Genomic DNA, 16,695 nt, shown 5'->3' with positions numbered 1-16,695 from the left:
ATCAGGACCCGGTGCTCTACTACCGGGGCTGAGACCTGGGGAAGGTTAGCTGTTTCAAGCTCTGGTGGTTTCTCGGAGTCCTTGTGGGATATCAGGGCATTACCCATGCAGCGACCTTCCATCAGGACCCGGTGCTCTACCACCGGGGCTGAAACCTGGGGAAGGTTAGCTGTAGCAGTGGCCCTTCCCGAGACCATCTCATGGATCTGCTCCTTGTACATAGCCTTCCATTCCGGCTCTCTCAGGGCGTCTTTCCATGCTTCGAAGGATCGTTTCCCCTGCACGTCCACAAGAATCACCCTGTACGGCCTTGAAGCCATTCTCAATGAACGAGCAAAGTGGGTTTTACACTTGTTTACCTCCAGGTCTATCTCATCGAGAAGGCCGGGATGAGTTCCACCGACGGTCTTCCCCAGGGGGCCATCCCAGAGGACAATGTTTCCTACCTTTTTTATTGGCTGGGGAACCAGGCAACCTTTCCTGTGGCTAATGAACAAGTCAATCTCCTTGGGGCGGACCAGGTCTTGAAGCGCAACCCCTGGGAAGAATCTCCTTAATCTCTGTGGCATGACAGCCCGGGTCACCTTTGCGATGCTTTCCAGACCGTAGCAGATGAGCTTATGCTCCTCCACCAAACCTTTGGGATTCCGTACCCGTAGCCTCAGGGTATACCCTTTGGTGGCAACTGTCTTCTCCATCTCTCCGATCCCTTGGACGACCAACTTAACGTTCTCGCCATTGAGCCCGAGACGCTTTGCAGCTTTATATATTATGAGATATAATTGGTATCATACCAATAACAATTAGACTACCAGAGTTTGTTGTTGCTTTTAGCAGCATCATTATGACCGGGCATTCCTTTGGTTTGCGAAAAGTGCAAGCGCATACGGTTCTCAAGACCTTGTTTGAGAAGGCTTCTTTGTACTTTGTTTTCAGCTCTGGAGGCAGTTCAGCGAATAACTTTTCTTGCTCGTCAGTCAGCTCCAAACCTCCTGCTTCCACTTTCGCCTTGCTCCAGTCTTCATTATTGTTAGGCTTCTTCTTGTTCTGAAGTCTTGGACAGAGCAAGTAGTTGTGATCTGAGGACCCTTCTCTCCGACAGTCGTCTCTTGAGAAAAGGTATCTTTTGGTGCAGCTTCTGTCATCGCCATGGAGGAGCAAGCACTGGAAACATGCTCCAGCTAAAGTTGGCCAAAGGAGGATATTGAAGCCACTGAGATCAAGCTCTGAAAGCTCACCATGCATGGACGGTTCTATTCCAAGTCCAGCACCTTGAGGCTACACACTGAGAGCAAAAGAAAAAATGGAACAGGTCAGAGGTGACTGGCCATGCTCTGTGACGCTTGGTCACAATCTGTGGGTGTGTGCTACTGTTGGTCATACCGTTACAGTACACGGCACCGCAAGTGTGGCGAATGTTGCAGAATGGAGTTATATCTAACTCCACACACATCCAAATTTGGACAGACCCACAGGGCTCCATCAGCTCATCAGGCAGCAGTCACTCCCTACAAGACACAGTGGTTGCACAAAAAAATAGCCGCACTGATATGATCCTGTCCATGTGCAGGACTAAAAGGTTTAGGAGGTATTTATCCTAGCGGCTATAAGACTGTACAATGGGTCCTGCTAGTTTGTAGCTATATTACTATTGTTAGTAAGTTTTAACATTTTATTGATTTATTTATGAATGAGTGTGTGTGTGTGTGTGTGCGCGTGTGAATGTAGGGTACACGCTGTCTGCTACTGGGCACATGAATTTCCCCTAATTGGAATGAATAAACTATCTGTTATATAAAGGTTCATAAAGATCAGTCAATTAAAAACCAAGACATGAATTTTTGTCAATGAGAGATAGCGATTTTTCAATATTTGAAATTGATCCAGTATATTGATCAGCATACCCTCCATCAATGGAATCTTCAATGGCATCTTTATTTAAAATGTTGTCAAAATCTGCGAGTGAAAGTATCAAATCCCTGGAGTCTCTTAATCTCAAACTCTCAAATGCTTTGTGTAGCTTCTCTGTGGGTACATCACTAAAGAGAAAAAAAGATTGACAGAGAATAAGAGGTTCAAAAGATGAAACCCGAGTAGCCCAAATTTTACATATTCATTCTTTTGCCATCAACTTCTATGTGAAATAGGGATTACAGTAACAAGTTTATTTTATTAATTTTAAAACAAAACAATCTTTCTCTGTAAATAACAGTATGTGGCCGCATCATGTAACAAAAGGCACAGATATCAAAGAACAAAAATATTTTGCATCTGAATCCACAGCAATTTTAACAATTTCTTGACAATACAGACGTATAATCTAACCTAACAGTTACATTTAATTAGCCATAGATATGTTTAGTGTTTATCAAAACATTTTCTTATTATTGATTGAAAATCATTTCCAGTTATGATGTTGAGGCACAATGCTTAAATTTTAGATTACTTTCTTGAAAGCCTCTTGGCCCCAGTCTGTGTCAAAGGCATCATGACTTAGATCAGTGGAGGACAATAGTCCAGAAAAAATACAGCTGGAAGCAGCAGGGCCATGTGTTAAAGAGCCTTGATCAAAACATTTCCTTTTCTTTTCTCTAGATGGACTGTGAACTGCAAATGCATCAACAGACACTCGCTGGTCTCCTGCCATATAAACAGACTCTTTCCTTTTTGCTTTGAATGTAAAGCTTTGATTGGGTGACTCAGTCACTTGGCTTTTCCAGGGAGAACCGAGTCTGCCTTTGATTTCTGAATGAGAGTCTATGCTTTTACTTAAGTCTCTCTCATGTGTTTCATTTGTTGCAGGTTCATTTGGAAAAGCAAATCGGGAAAGCTTTGTCTTTGCCGAGACCACAGTGGTCATGGGAGCCCTTGAGATCTGGATTGGTTTAACTGGTGCTGAAGCATTTGATATTCGGGCTATAGAGGTATTAATTTTTGTCACATCTGTCTGCTCCCCTACATGACTCAAATTTTCTGTTTGATCAGTCTTGTTTCTTTTTATTGTGTTCCTTGGCATGGCCAAAGAAGTAATGCAGTCCAGTTCAGATGCACCCTGACCAGTCTTACATCTCCTGCTTTTGGCCAATATTTTTGTAAGTGAGCTGACTGAATCTCCTCGACTGTCCTGCTTTGATGTATTCTTTGTGTTTGGTTTTAGATTTTTCTTTGTCTCAGGGATGTCATCATTGTCTCCTCGACCCCTTATTTTTCTTGGTTTAAACATGAAACCTGACAACTTTGCATGCAAGTCTGAATGCGACTCAGTTTCAGCTGCCATATTCACACCAATAGCAGCACAGATGCTTCTCTCCTTAGTGTGGTTTCCATCATTTTGTACCATTGGTGGAGGTGGACTGCTGATTTGGTCATCTATAGGTGGAGAGATAATGGGTTGTGTTTCATGCCTGACAGATGGTAGTTTATTGCTTTGAATTGTAATTTTTTTGCCTTGGTTGTTTTCGCTATTTTTAGTACTTTGTTGTTGTTCTTCCAATGCAGATGTATTAGTATTAATAATTCTTGAGGAAAAATCACGGTTTACTGTTGAGTTATTGGAATGATCCTTTGACAACTGAGAGCTTAGTTTTTGGGTTATAGTAGACACGTCAGACTGAACTGATGCTGGTTTCCAATTTGGTTTCTCTGGAGTTGATGTTCTTATACACACATCATGAAGTAAAGGCGGTGAAGAGTCAGGATGAAAGATGTCTGTGACCTCGTTCAGGGTAATGGTCATGTCATTAACTTTGTTCTGGATTCTGGTGTTTGAAGGCCCATTTAGAAGTTCCTCAGAGACATTGCTTTTTAGCCTTGAGGGAGCAAAGCAAATACAGAAAAATATTTCCATTCAACATTTTGCACTTTCAATAATAACCAAGTACTAAAAAATATCAGAAATCCATAGGCATTCCAATCGACAAAAAAAAGTATGAATTATTAGTTGTTCTAAGGACATGAACGTAATCGGGGACTTATCAAAGCACAAACTGGCCTCACCTGCCCAGTCGGTCCATCTCTTTATGAAGGAGCATTGGCAAGTTTAATTTAGTGAGCAACTGCTGACACTGATACTGATACTGCTGATCAGGTTCTTCTGGGAAGGATGTGAGCAATGTATTAACATTTCCCAACAGAGCACCACCCTAGAAAAAAGAGCAAAGTCCTTGGTTAGTCACTTAGAAACAGCTTGGCATGGACTGCTGCATGGGTGTGAGGAGTTCCCCAGGTGCTCTTCGGAGTGGGGACCTAAGTATACTTAATTCCAAAAGATTTCTGTGGCACTCGGAGGCAATCTTAAAAAGCCTTTATTAAGGTTAGTGCTATAGAATAGGAACAATAAAAACTCCTACGCGTTTGAGCCATTATGGCCTTCGTCAGGGCAAGGACCTGCCTCCAAGATCTTTTAGAATTGAGAAGCAGCAAAGCTTTGTGACTACAAGAGGCAAGGCATTGTGTTGTTTTTATTTGAGTTGTAGAAAATGTGGGTTGCAGCATGTCGCTGTGAGTTGTCGGAGGAGCGTAGCATGATGAAACCTGTCAAATTACTTCCAAACCAGACCCTGAATGCACAAACGGGCACTGAATATGGCAACAAAAAGCAACACTCATTTAAACATTTCTTTAGCAGAATAGAAAAAAACATATCCATCCAATGTGAAAAGATTACTCATTGTTGTACAGCTTTTTAGTCCAGATCATTGAGAACTTCAGATGCATGTAATGTTTCTATACATTTGTAACAAATATACGGATTCGTAATAATGTCTAAAAGTTCATTTAGTTACATCAATAAAAACAATGCAGTGCAAAAACAAACAAAACATTGAAATAGAGTCAATAAGTGATCACACGTGGATCCCTTATTGATCATATATCTGACTCTAATCTTTAAATATATGTTTCAAATTAAATTTATGCTTGTTAAAATGTTGGTACTGATACATCATTACTGATGTAAGAATTTCAACTTACCTGCATGGAGCATTCCATGACAGACACAGCCGTTAAAGCATCTTCAATGGTTACACTCTCTCGAAACATGATTCTGGCGTGAGCTGGAGAATCAACAAAAAAATTATATTACAGATTTATTAGCAAAGATACAGAAAATTTTAATTGTCAGATAATCATTTATTCACTAGTTTCTACCAAAACAGCATTGACTAAATACAGTAGTATCTGTACCAAGACATTAGCAGTAGATCTTTTAAGTCCTGAAAGTGCCCAAAGCAGGAAAAATTATGAAGTATAAAGACTTGTACCAGTTTCATGAGGGCCACATTAAATGTGTCAGACCATGAAATAAAAAGACCATCAAGTAAAAAGAAGGAGATCCCTTCTTTCTAATGGCCATAGGCCAACTCCCAGACCAGGTCCTCAGACTCATTTCCACCAGTAGGCCACTTTTGATTAAAATCAATTACCGAGTAACACAATTGTCCTTCAAACCAGTGGTCCCCAACTTTTTAAGTCCTGTTTACCCTCTTGCCATTTTGTCATAAGTGCCACCTCCACAATTTCCTATGCTATTTCATGTAAGCTCTCTGGAACTCCTTCCTGTCTGTCGAACATGGTTTCCTACTCCACAAACTGAAAATAATGAGAGCATTTAAAACAAAAAATGCAGCTATAATGCCAATACATAGCAAGTAAATACTGTCCCATTTGTAAAATGTAGCTAACTAGTTATTGACTCCTGCTGTCAGAGGTGTGATTAAATGGTCTCTGCAGCATAATTGTGTTTCAATTACAAGAAAGGACAGTATTTTATTGAGTAGTTTGTGGTAAATTTGTCCTAAAGATTGCCTAAAAATGTAGACGGTGATTCGTTTGGCTCAAAGCTAAGTCAGTCATTGACAGTACGTATATAAAATATTAAGTCTTTAAACTAGATTTACTGCTGCCGTCCGTTCAAGTTTTAGAGTTAAGAGGAAATGACGTCACTCTGACAGTCCGACCGGGGTTGGTAAGGACTGATATCTCAATTAATTAAAACCAAAAAATCATCAACTTTATTCAAGCACAATCAATCAAGCAAAGCAAAGCCACTAATACCAACACCGTCAAAACTGGAAGCTTTGGAGGATTACATCAATAGCTGCTTTTACTGTCTGATCACCATAGCTGACCCTCGACAATCCTCAGATTCAACCACCAACCTCACCTCCACACCACAAGGCAAGAGACGTCGACCATCTCATTCCATTCACATCTCTCCAGATAAACCCTGCTGTCCTGAGGTCAGTGACAGGTCATCAATAATAACTGTATCGCTCTCACTGAAATTTTACACCAATAGTTTCAACACTTGCGCAACAGCCTCAAATTCAGTCAGGAACAAATCACTAATCTCACACAGGAAAACAAATCGCTCCAATCCACCCTTAAAACACTGACATCGCAAATCATCATCACAAAAGAAAACAAGGAAATGAAAGAAATACTCTTAGATCTGCAAGCACGTATCATGAGAGTTAACATAGTTTTTCCTGGAATCACCAAAAACATACAGGACGACAACCCGGAGCAGCTGATCCCAGAGTTCATGGTCACTCACCTCAAAATACCCATCAATACAACAAAGAATATTACTTTACGTGTCCACCGCATCGGGCCAAAAAACACCGCTAACAGGCACCCCCGTCCCATCGTCGCCAAGTTTGAACTTTTCAAACACAAACAGCTGGTCCAACGTCAGGGAATACGACTTAAAGACACAGCGTACGGCATGAACAATCAATTCCCCCATAAAATTATAGACAGACAAAAGTAATTCTCCCCATCAGGAAACAATACATCATCGAAGGAAAAAGAGCAGTTCTCTCCGTTCAAAAACTCTACATAAATGGTTCACTCTTCCGTGATTCAAATATAACCCCGTGGCTTTTCTAAACAAAATACAAGATTATTTAATCCAGCTATCTATCTGCCCCACTCTCGTCACACATAACTCTCACTGCATTTACAAGACTCTGATTTGCCCTCATGTTTGTTTGTTTGTTATTTTACCTTGCATCATCATTGTTGATTTGTGTATACACTGTAAATATGTCTGTTCTTCACTTTTGTTGTTTTGTTTGATGTAGTACTACTCCCCTACATTTCTATAAATACTGTTGGTATTCAGTACTTTGTCTCTCCTGTTAGCTCAGGTTTTTCATTGCTTCAGTTCTGATACTAAAATGTTTCTGTTGATCCTCATACGGGTTGTCCCAGTTCTAGCTTTAAATGCTTGTCAGTGCAAAGAGCCAATCAGAAAGAGTGTTGTTGTTTTGATAATCGCTTTGACAGAGCTTGACCGTGAGAAGGATGAAAATGCTCTGCCTGAGCATCAGTGACGTGCCGTGACCACTAGGGTTGGGTAGGCATGTTGCAAATCGAGGCCACCAATGACATTTTCATACGTTTCTGCTGGCAAGTGTTAATTCAATTCAAATCAACTTTATTTGTATAAATCAATTTACAACAAAGTCATCTCAATGCACTTGTCAAAATATAAAAAAATAAAATAATTATTATGAGAATAATAAAATTCTCATAATAAGAAAAAGCATTGACACTAAAACATTAAAACATTTTGCAAATATATCTCAAGTCACTGTCAATCTTTACTTCAACTACGGTACGCCAGTTAAGTCAACTATTCATCAGCATGCATGGTTATGCTTTAACTTTCTTTCTTATCGCAGTGAGATTCACACTCGGGTGGTGCCGTTTCAAGTGAGTTAGCATGTTCGTCGTGTTCCAGGAAACTCGATACTCCAGGATACTCGACCTCAGCTGAACAATGTCGGCACACTGCCCTCGTTTTATCCTCTGGTCTTTCTCCGTTACAATATTTCACCAGGAAGCCGAAGTGTTCCCAAGTAGGAGACTTTGGCGACAGGGGAGGGTCCTCCAGCAGCTATGGTTTCTCGCTAGTGTTAGCCATGACGTACAAGGTCTGCACATGTAGCTGCAGGCGGAAGTAAACACACGCAACTTCCGTTCCGGGAACTCACCCGTGCACAACCCTGTACCCAAATCGAATGTCCGGTGCCGAAACAGTTCAATACAAATACATGTATTGTTACACCTTTAGAATTTAGCAATAGCTATACATTCTTTGTACTAAAGTCATTTACATTCACAGCATTACTCTATAAATTTGTATTGTCCCTATTTATATACAATTCTATGATATCCTATGGTTAACCCACTAACCCTTCTGCCCTTACCACCTGTATGGGTGTGAAGATTCACTCACAGGTAGTGAGAGAACTTGATATGAAACATGTTTTAATAATTATATTTATAATTTTTTTTATTTTGTTTTTAATAATTATATATATATATATATATATTTTGTATAGATTTTCATGTCAATTACAATTACAAAGACTTATCTGAACTCAATTACAATTCAATTATGTTTACAGCAACAGATTATTTCAATTACAATGATGACTATAATTATGCCAATTGTAATTAATTATCAATTATGCAGTTGCAATTATAATTGACCCCAACCCTGCAACCAGAATCCAATGACCGATGCAGCAATCATCTAGATTAGATCTCTCTTCAACAAGTCATCCTAATTGCAAACTTTGGCATTTGGTTTTTACTTTAAAAAACAATCTAATCTTTCCTACCATTGTACAACGATGCTTGTAGCATGGAGAAATTACCTGAATGCATTTTCTGATGACATTCCTACCATCTGGTTTTAACAACAAAATTTAAACCATCTGTAGCTTTATTAGAAATCAAAAATGTTTTAGATAAACACTGAACTTGCTCCTTACCTTCTGCCAGCCGGCTGAGACTTTCCAGCATTCGAATGGTTGTTCGTGCAGCATTACGGCCATTACTCTGTCTCTGGAGTTGGAAGTAGCGCGTTAAGATGAGGTTGGCCTCTTCGGAAACCTGTGGCTTCAATCCTTTAATCACTGTAAAATAAGCCTTCATCTTCTCCATGGACCAGAGACTGGAAGACTCAGAGGGAAGACCTTAAAACCAATAGAGGAAGATACTTCAACATTTATAATCCTTTTGACAAAGTGGTTGAGACAATAAGAGCTGCAGTAATTTATCAGTATCTGATGTGTCTAAATCACTCGTAGATATCATGAAACAAATCTGTATGAGTTCTTCTTTCATTGAGCCCTATGTTTACAATTCAGGAAGACAGTTGATCTTTAAGAATTTTTTTGCTATTATTTATTTGAATTGAAAGCTTAAGTCTGATGAACAACAAAACATGTTTGACTGCATGGAATTAAGAAGGATCATTTGTCTGTCTAGAATGTTTAAATATATTAAACATTCCTGTGGCTTTTTATCTCATTTTACATACTTGCATGTATCCACACAATTCCTTCTATGATGTTACACAGGACACATGGAACCCTAACTGTTGACATACAGTATAGGCACAACTAGCTAAGAGGAAAAGTGGTGTATTTTCACCGGCGTTTATATATGTTGGTCGGTTAGCAGGATTATTTCTAAAGTATTAACTGATTTTGAACACATTTTTAACAAAGATATGCCTAAAACACCATGGAAGATTCCATTAAATTTGGAGAGGATTAACATACTGATTCTGGATCAGTTTAAAAAATTGAAAAACTCCCATCTCTCATCATTGGCATAATTTAAAAAAATAATATCCCGGCTCATAATTGACCAAACTCTTATGAAATTTGACTCAGTTTTTCACTGAGTTTCACCTAGAATGGATCGGATTCCAATTGTGCATTTCATCGCGATTATTCAAAATGGCGGAGGTTTGCGCTCTCAAGAATCAGAATCAGAATCAGAATCAACTTTATTGGCCAGGGGTGAATGAATACACACGAGGAATTTCTTTTGGTGACCTGTGCTCTCTCAGGTAGTATAACATTAAGTAATAACAATCAACTAGAAAAAAGAAAAATATATAAAATAGAGAAAAATAAAAAGAAAAAAAAGAAGTATAAACATAAATATAAGAGTAGTTAGACTAATATGTGCAAACTAAATAAAAAATAACAAGATAATAATAATAATAATAATAATAATAATAATAATAATAATAATAATAATGAAATAAAATAAGAATACAATAATAATAATAATAAGATAATAGTGCAGTAGTGCATTGATGAGTAGTGCAAATAGGTGAACATTTAAATGAAAAAGTTATGTCCATGAACATTCACAGTGACAAGTTGTTCCAGGGTTGATATGTTTAGTTCCAGGTTATTTCACAGTAACAGAAACAGGTCCGACACTCTTTGACTGTATAGTGTTGATCAGAGTGACAGCCTGAGGGAAGAAACTGTTTTTATGGCGGGTAGTTTTGGCGTACAGTGATCTGTAGCGTCTGCCTGAGGGGAGGAGTTTAAACAGATTGTGTGCAGGGTGTGAGGGGTCTGCAGTGATGCTACCTGCCCGTTTCCTGACCCTGGACAGGTATAAGTCTTGGATGGAGGGCAGATCAACACCAATGATCTTTTCTGCATTCCTGACTATCCTTTGTAGTCTGTGTCTGTCTAGTTTGGTTGAAGATCCAAACCAGACAGTGATGGAGGTGCACAGAACAGACTGAATGATGGAGGTGTAGAACATTATCAGCAGCTCCTGGGGCAGGTTGAACTTCCTCAGCTGACGCAGGAAGTACATCCTCTGCTGTGCCTTTTTCCTGGTTGTGTCTATGTGGGAGGTCCACTTCAGGTCCTGTGAGATTGTGGATCCCAGGAACCTGAAGGAGTCCACGGTAGCCACTTTGCTATTCAGAATGGTAAGGGGGGTGAGTGGGGGGGGATTTCTCCTGAAGTCCACTGTCATCTCCACAGTCTTGAGTGGGTTCAGTTCCAGATGGTTCTGACTGCACCAGAGAGCCAGCTGTTCCACCTCCCGTCTGAAGGCAGACTCGTCCCCATCCCTGATGAGACCGATGATGGTGGTGTCGTCTGCAAACTTCAGGAGTTTCACAGAGGGGTCCCCTGAGGTGCAGTCATTGGTGTAGAGGGAGAATAGCAGTGGGGAGAGAACACACCCCTGGGGGGCGCCAGTGCTGAGTGACCAGGTGCTGGATGTGATGCTTCCCAGCCTTACTTGCTGCTTCCTGTCAGTCAGGAAGTTGGTGATCCACTGACAGGTGGAGGCCGGCACTGTGAGCTGGGTGAGTTTCTGGTGAAGGATGTCCGGGATGATGGTGTTGAACGCAGAGCTGAAATCCACAAACAGGATCCTAGCGTAGGTCCCTGGGGAGTCGAGGTGATGCAGGATGTAGTTCAGTCCCATGTTGACTGCATCCTCGACAGACCTGTTTGCCCGATAGGCAAACTGCAGGGGGTCCAGCAGGGGTCCTGTGATGTACTTCAGGTGGCTCAGTACCAGCCTCTCAAAGGACTTCATGACTACGGACGTCAGGGCAATGGGTCGATAGTCATTAAGTCCTGTGATGGCAGGTTTCTTTGGGACTGGGATGATGCTGGAGCTTTTGAAGCAGGATGGTACTTCACACAGCTCCAGTGATGTATTGAAGATCCGTGTGAAGATGGGGGCCAGCTGCTCAGCACAGGCTTTCAAGGCAGGAGGGAGACACTCCGTCTGGTCCTGGAGCCTTTTTGATCTTTTGTCTCTTGAATAGCTGGCACACATCTCTTTCATTGATCTTCAGGGTAGGTGGGGGGGTCAGAGAGTGAGGTAGGGGGGGAAGTGGGGGGAGCAGGAAGGGCAGAGTCCAGGTGATGGGCTGATGCTAATGAGCACAAGGTGCTCTTGTCAAGATTTTCTTTAATGTAATTCATGTACTGGCTCTAGTTTAATGGTCCAGTTAATGGCTTCTAGAGCCCTCCAATGCACAGAGACCATAAATTCATTTGCTCAGCACAAATGTTGGAAAGTTGTGCAATTGGACGTCCGAACTGACAAAGAAACAAGTCAAAACATTGTTTATCCAGAATCCCCTGTAACTTGAAGGTATGCAAAGGTTAGCTACCATTATTTGGCTAAATGCAGTAATAAAAGCCAATATCGACAGCCAGAGCAAGTGTCTGACTTTTCCTCCGACAGTTTATATACAATAATTTTTTATCGTCATGTCTTTTTCTTAACCCGTGAGAAATCATTGACATAATCTCTTTGTCAGGAAAAATAGTTTACCTTTGTCCTCTAAAATAAAGGAGGAGATAATGCTGTCCCACTCTGCATTCCTGGTGTCAAGCAGAACAAGCACGAGATCAAAGCGACTCAGCAAAGGACTGGCCAAAGCCACGTTCACAGACAACGGCTCATTGGCGTTGTAGTGGCCTTTAGGGTTGGCAGCGGCCAGGATGGAGGTCCGAGTGTTCAGCTTACAAACAATGCTGCAGAAAAGTTAGAGGTAGGGTAAAAATTGTCAAAACAGAATAAATATTTGTATTCACACAAGATAATTGCAAATAAGTCATGAATGGTTATTGAAAAGAAGACAGCTCCAAAGGAAGAATAAGTGTTTATCATCTATTGAAAATGATCAATCAGGGGTATAAAACTTATTATTTCATGCCCTGTTCCAACTCTTCTTTGATTGTGATGTTGCAGATTGCTTACCAAGACTATTTACATTTGTAGCAAAAAACTACTGCAATTTCACAATAATTGAAAAAAACAAAAAAAAAGTTAAAATTGAAATAAATTATTTAGCTTGAAAAAGAAAAAAAACTCCAGGGAACTGACTTAAAGACTCTGAAGGCTCTCATCTACACAGAAAAAATCTAACCACTTGTCCATAAAACTGCTGACCAGCAAATTCTCCAATTGCCCATGGGTTCCTTTCTTGGTTATTGATGTGTTGCAACCAACTTCAATAGGTGCATATCACCACCTACTATACATGTTCATTACATTGTGTGTGCAAGACAACAAGCTAGCCAACTCGTATTATGCCTACTGCTTAATAAAGGCTGAACTAAAGGCATCATTCTATATGAAGAGCTTAACAAATTAAATCCATTATTTTAGGAACAGAGCTTAAAAGTGTTCATATTTTAAAGTTTGACTTTATAAACAATTTTGTTTACAACAAGTAGCATTTATATACAACTACCTACTACAATCCCTTTAATTACATTTTTTCTTCTTTGAGAGGGAGTCACAAGCAACTAATAAGTATGAAAGTTAAAGAGTTTTTAGTAGGAAGTACTAGATATGCAACAATCTCTATTGTGGAGTCACTGGCACGTCGGTGTGCACTCAACAGTACACGTACAGTTGAATGGATCAGCTAAGCAGTCACAGAACAACAACACATTAGGGATGCATTGACTGATGTCTACTACATTTAGGCAAAAGTTACTGTAATTATAGAAGTCAGGAAATGTGTGGAAATGTCCTTCAAATAAGAAAACAGTGAGTATGCCTGCTGTATAGCTTTAGTTTCTCGAAAAATAGGTTTGTTTTTGTGAAATAGCATCAGTGAGAAAAGGTGACGAAATACACCTTTTCTTTCCCTCACAAAGACTGAAAGAAGAACGAAAGGAATACTGTTGGTGCATTTGATATTTTCTAGCAACACAGTTTTGTTCCCGTGTACATGTTCAAATTAGCATTAACTTTGCCCCCAAAAAAGAGGGTTAAAGTCCATGTGCAAGTTATTTAACAGGCAGAATAACTACAAGGTTGGGAAGGATTTGAGTGCAAACTTCAAAAGGTGATACCACAATCAATAAACTGCTTTCATTTTTATTATATTTCATGTTAACAATTCAACATGTTACAATAACATGACATAACCATTGAAGAGGCAGAAGATTAATTTAGGACACATTGGGTTCTTACCCTGCTTTGGCCACACTAATCGACTGTTGCTCCATAGCTTCATGGATGCTGATACGATCATGCTCTTTAATGCTGTTGAACTCGTCAATGCAGCACAAACCTCCATCTGACAACACGAGGGCTCCTGCCTCCAGATGCCAGTCACCTCCATCCTTCACTGCTGCAACTGTTAGTCCTTTTGGAAATAATACACAAACGCAACAAGATAGTTTCCGATGAAGGACATACCAAATACTTATTAGTGATCAGGCACAAAACAATTTAACACTTTTTTCACCAAAACAGGATGTGATGACGGGAGCTAACACAATGACCAGCCTGTGCTTGTCTTGATATGGGCCAAAGTGTCTGTGGTGTGGATGTATTTCTGTATATCTGAGTACTGAAGCACCATCTAAGCAGAGCTTGAGACGGACCACAGGGTGAGAACAATAAAAAGTTCACTCTTAAGTGCTATCTATGTTGATGCTGTAACTACATGTAGATCTGTGCGTCGACACGGACCTCTACGCAGTAGCCTGACGCGAGCCTCCAAAAAATCCGAAATACACATCAGAAGCATAAATCAGGCTTTAGAGTCCATCAGCACAGCACACATTTTACCAAGATCTATTTGGATCCTCTGCACTTCATCTTGACTGTAGTTGAGCTGCTTCATAAAGATCATTACTTGAATGTGGGAGTAAAGCAGCGCACAAAATAAATGATCTGTGATGGATGGGGAGAACCTGCTTGGAGATGGAGACGCACACAGATCAGGAGATCAGAGACTGTTCAGTGCTCCAGTTCATCTTCTCAATGAGAAACAGACTTTACTGTGATTAAGCAGAGGAGCAACACTTCATCAAGAACATAATTTGTGCATTTATGAAAGAAAATATTTTACTTTACTCTTTCAGCAGCCCAGTCAGTTATAGGCATGTACGGTATGTTTAATAGACATGAGTGGAGTCGAGATACAAATTTTCTATCTTGTATTTTATTTTATAATGTGCATTGTTGGAACTTCAGTGCTAAATATTTTTTAATAGATTTTTTCTTTAAAGCATTAATTTTAACTTGCAATGCCTTGGTTTTAGGTTATTAGTTATATACACCATCATAGCCATAAACACAATAGTATTAATAATTGGCATAAGTTATTTAGATTTTCTGCCTTAGTTTCCCCATTTTTAATTTTCGTTTTGCCCAATAATTTTCATTTTGGTGCATCCATAATACTTATCTGACTTGTTTTTATGACAAAACTGATGGATAAATAACAAACATTAAGAATTATCTGAAACTTTCATATACCTACCAGCATTTGTGGATCCAATTCCGGCTGTCAGCACTGAGCGAGATATGATTTTTGCCGCATACTTGAGAAACTGAGACTTTCCTGTCCCAGGGTCACCTATCAGCAACATATGGCATTCACCTAAACAGAACATGAAAGAAAAGCCCATTGTGTGACACATGAGGCATATGTACCTGGAATGAAGAAAGACAAAGATAATGCCAACCAGGTGAGTTTATCATATATTTAAAAAAATCAGAGTGATAAAATATGGTGCTTTATGGTTTTTATTCAATTACAAAAGCAATATATTCAGAGTTATTGACTGGACTATTGCAGCGTTTTCAACTCCGTAATATAATCAGGAAAACATCTAAAACAGGACAGATAGTTGTTATCCAGGCGCAGTGTTGAAGACCCAAAAATAGCAGAATATCTCATCCCCTGTAACAGGCTTTCCTGCTTGTTTTTCAATTTAAAAATGGAAATGCACCCAAATGTGTTTCACTGTTACTAAGAGGGACACATTTTGTTGGCTTTGGAAATCTTTATTCAAAATTATTTGATCAGATTTCTTCTCTCTTCGAGGTAATGCTATTTTGCAGGTATGTCTGCAGGCAATGTCTGATAAGGTGCTCAGAAACCAAACCCATAATTGCCACAAGACAAATATGGTGACAGAAAATAAAGTGTAACTTTTTCTAAAATATTTCACTTAATGAGGTACAAGACAGATACCCCTGATTCTGGTGCCAGAGGCGTCTGTCCTCTGCACCCCACCGGCCAATACCAGAGCCACTGCCAGTTTTACCACATACATGCCAAAAACCTGTGGACACAGGCTTAAAAGAATGTGGTTCCTTCCTGCAAACAAGAGTAAATAAAGCAAAAATATCTTTCATTTCAAATAGTAAGAGTGATAATGTGTTTTGTGGCAATACATGTACATACCAGCTATGGGATTATGTTTGTAGCTGTTCCAGAAGTCTTCAAATTCTTTTTGAACATCCTTTACAAGCAGAGCGGCTGTGTTCTGGCTATTGTTCACTTCTATGTTGTTAGCCTTAAGAACAAGCTCCATGTCACAGCAAGTGTTATCATTAAAAGGTCTCCAGCGGAGGGAATTCACCCCGTAAACAGTTACATCATCTCCTGGAATGCAAACAGCACTGACATTTATTCAGTAGCAAAAATGATGGTTAAGTTTTGTAGCTTAATGCAGTGGTTCCCAACCAGGGGTACGTGCACCCGTAGGACTACTTAAACACATACAAAAAGGTACAAGGAAACATTTGTCAAATGAATTTCTAAAATTTGAGGACAAATTCCTACATGCACACAGACATTTTCATCATCCATCAAAAATAAATAGTGGCACAACTCTTTAAAATACAATACATCAAAAGGTAAAGTTCCAACTTTAAATCAGCCAAAACATCAGAAACAGATAAGAAAAGGGTTTAAATCCATGCTTAATGTTGGACCAGACACAGGAAAGTGTTCAGATGAGCCTGCGCTAACACAAATAAACAATGGATAACATGAACAAAGGGGTCCTCGCGTTAAGAAGGAAAGAATAAAAACAATTGGGAAACACTGGCCTAATGCATCAGCAGAAATCCAAC

General features: G+C 39.7%; 1 protein-coding gene across 3 annotated transcripts in view; it reads right to left on the bottom strand.

Moving 5' to 3' along the window:
* Positions 1-1,322: 1,322 nt before the first annotated feature.
* mcm9 (minichromosome maintenance 9 homologous recombination repair factor) overlaps positions 1,323-16,695 on the bottom strand; it is a 33,041-nt gene continuing 17,668 nt past the window's right edge. Inside the window, exons 6-14 of one of the 3 annotated variants that reach the window (XM_028439688.1) lie at positions 16,022-16,222; positions 15,809-15,934; positions 15,092-15,211; positions 13,792-13,966; positions 12,136-12,338; positions 8,787-8,990; positions 4,972-5,054; positions 3,997-4,142; positions 1,323-3,809 (exon numbers count right to left, since the gene is read on the bottom strand). In XM_028439688.1, the coding sequence (XP_028295489.1) occupies positions 2,438-3,809; positions 3,997-4,142; positions 4,972-5,054; positions 8,787-8,990; positions 12,136-12,338; positions 13,792-13,966; positions 15,092-15,211; positions 15,809-15,934; positions 16,022-16,222 (2,630 nt within the window). In that variant the 3' untranslated portion in view covers positions 1,323-2,437. The remainder of the gene's footprint in view (positions 3,810-3,996; positions 4,143-4,971; positions 5,055-8,786; positions 8,991-12,135; positions 12,339-13,791; positions 13,967-15,091; positions 15,212-15,808; positions 15,935-16,021; positions 16,223-16,695) is intronic. The other 2 variants (XM_028439685.1, XM_028439687.1) reach the window with 2 other exon arrangements.

Source organism: Gouania willdenowi, chromosome 24, assembly GCF_900634775.1.
Source record: "Gouania willdenowi chromosome 24, fGouWil2.1, whole genome shotgun sequence".
Taxonomy (NCBI): Eukaryota; Metazoa; Chordata; class Actinopteri; order Blenniiformes; family Gobiesocidae; genus Gouania; species Gouania willdenowi.
This window is presented reverse-complemented; position numbering and strand designations above follow the sequence as displayed.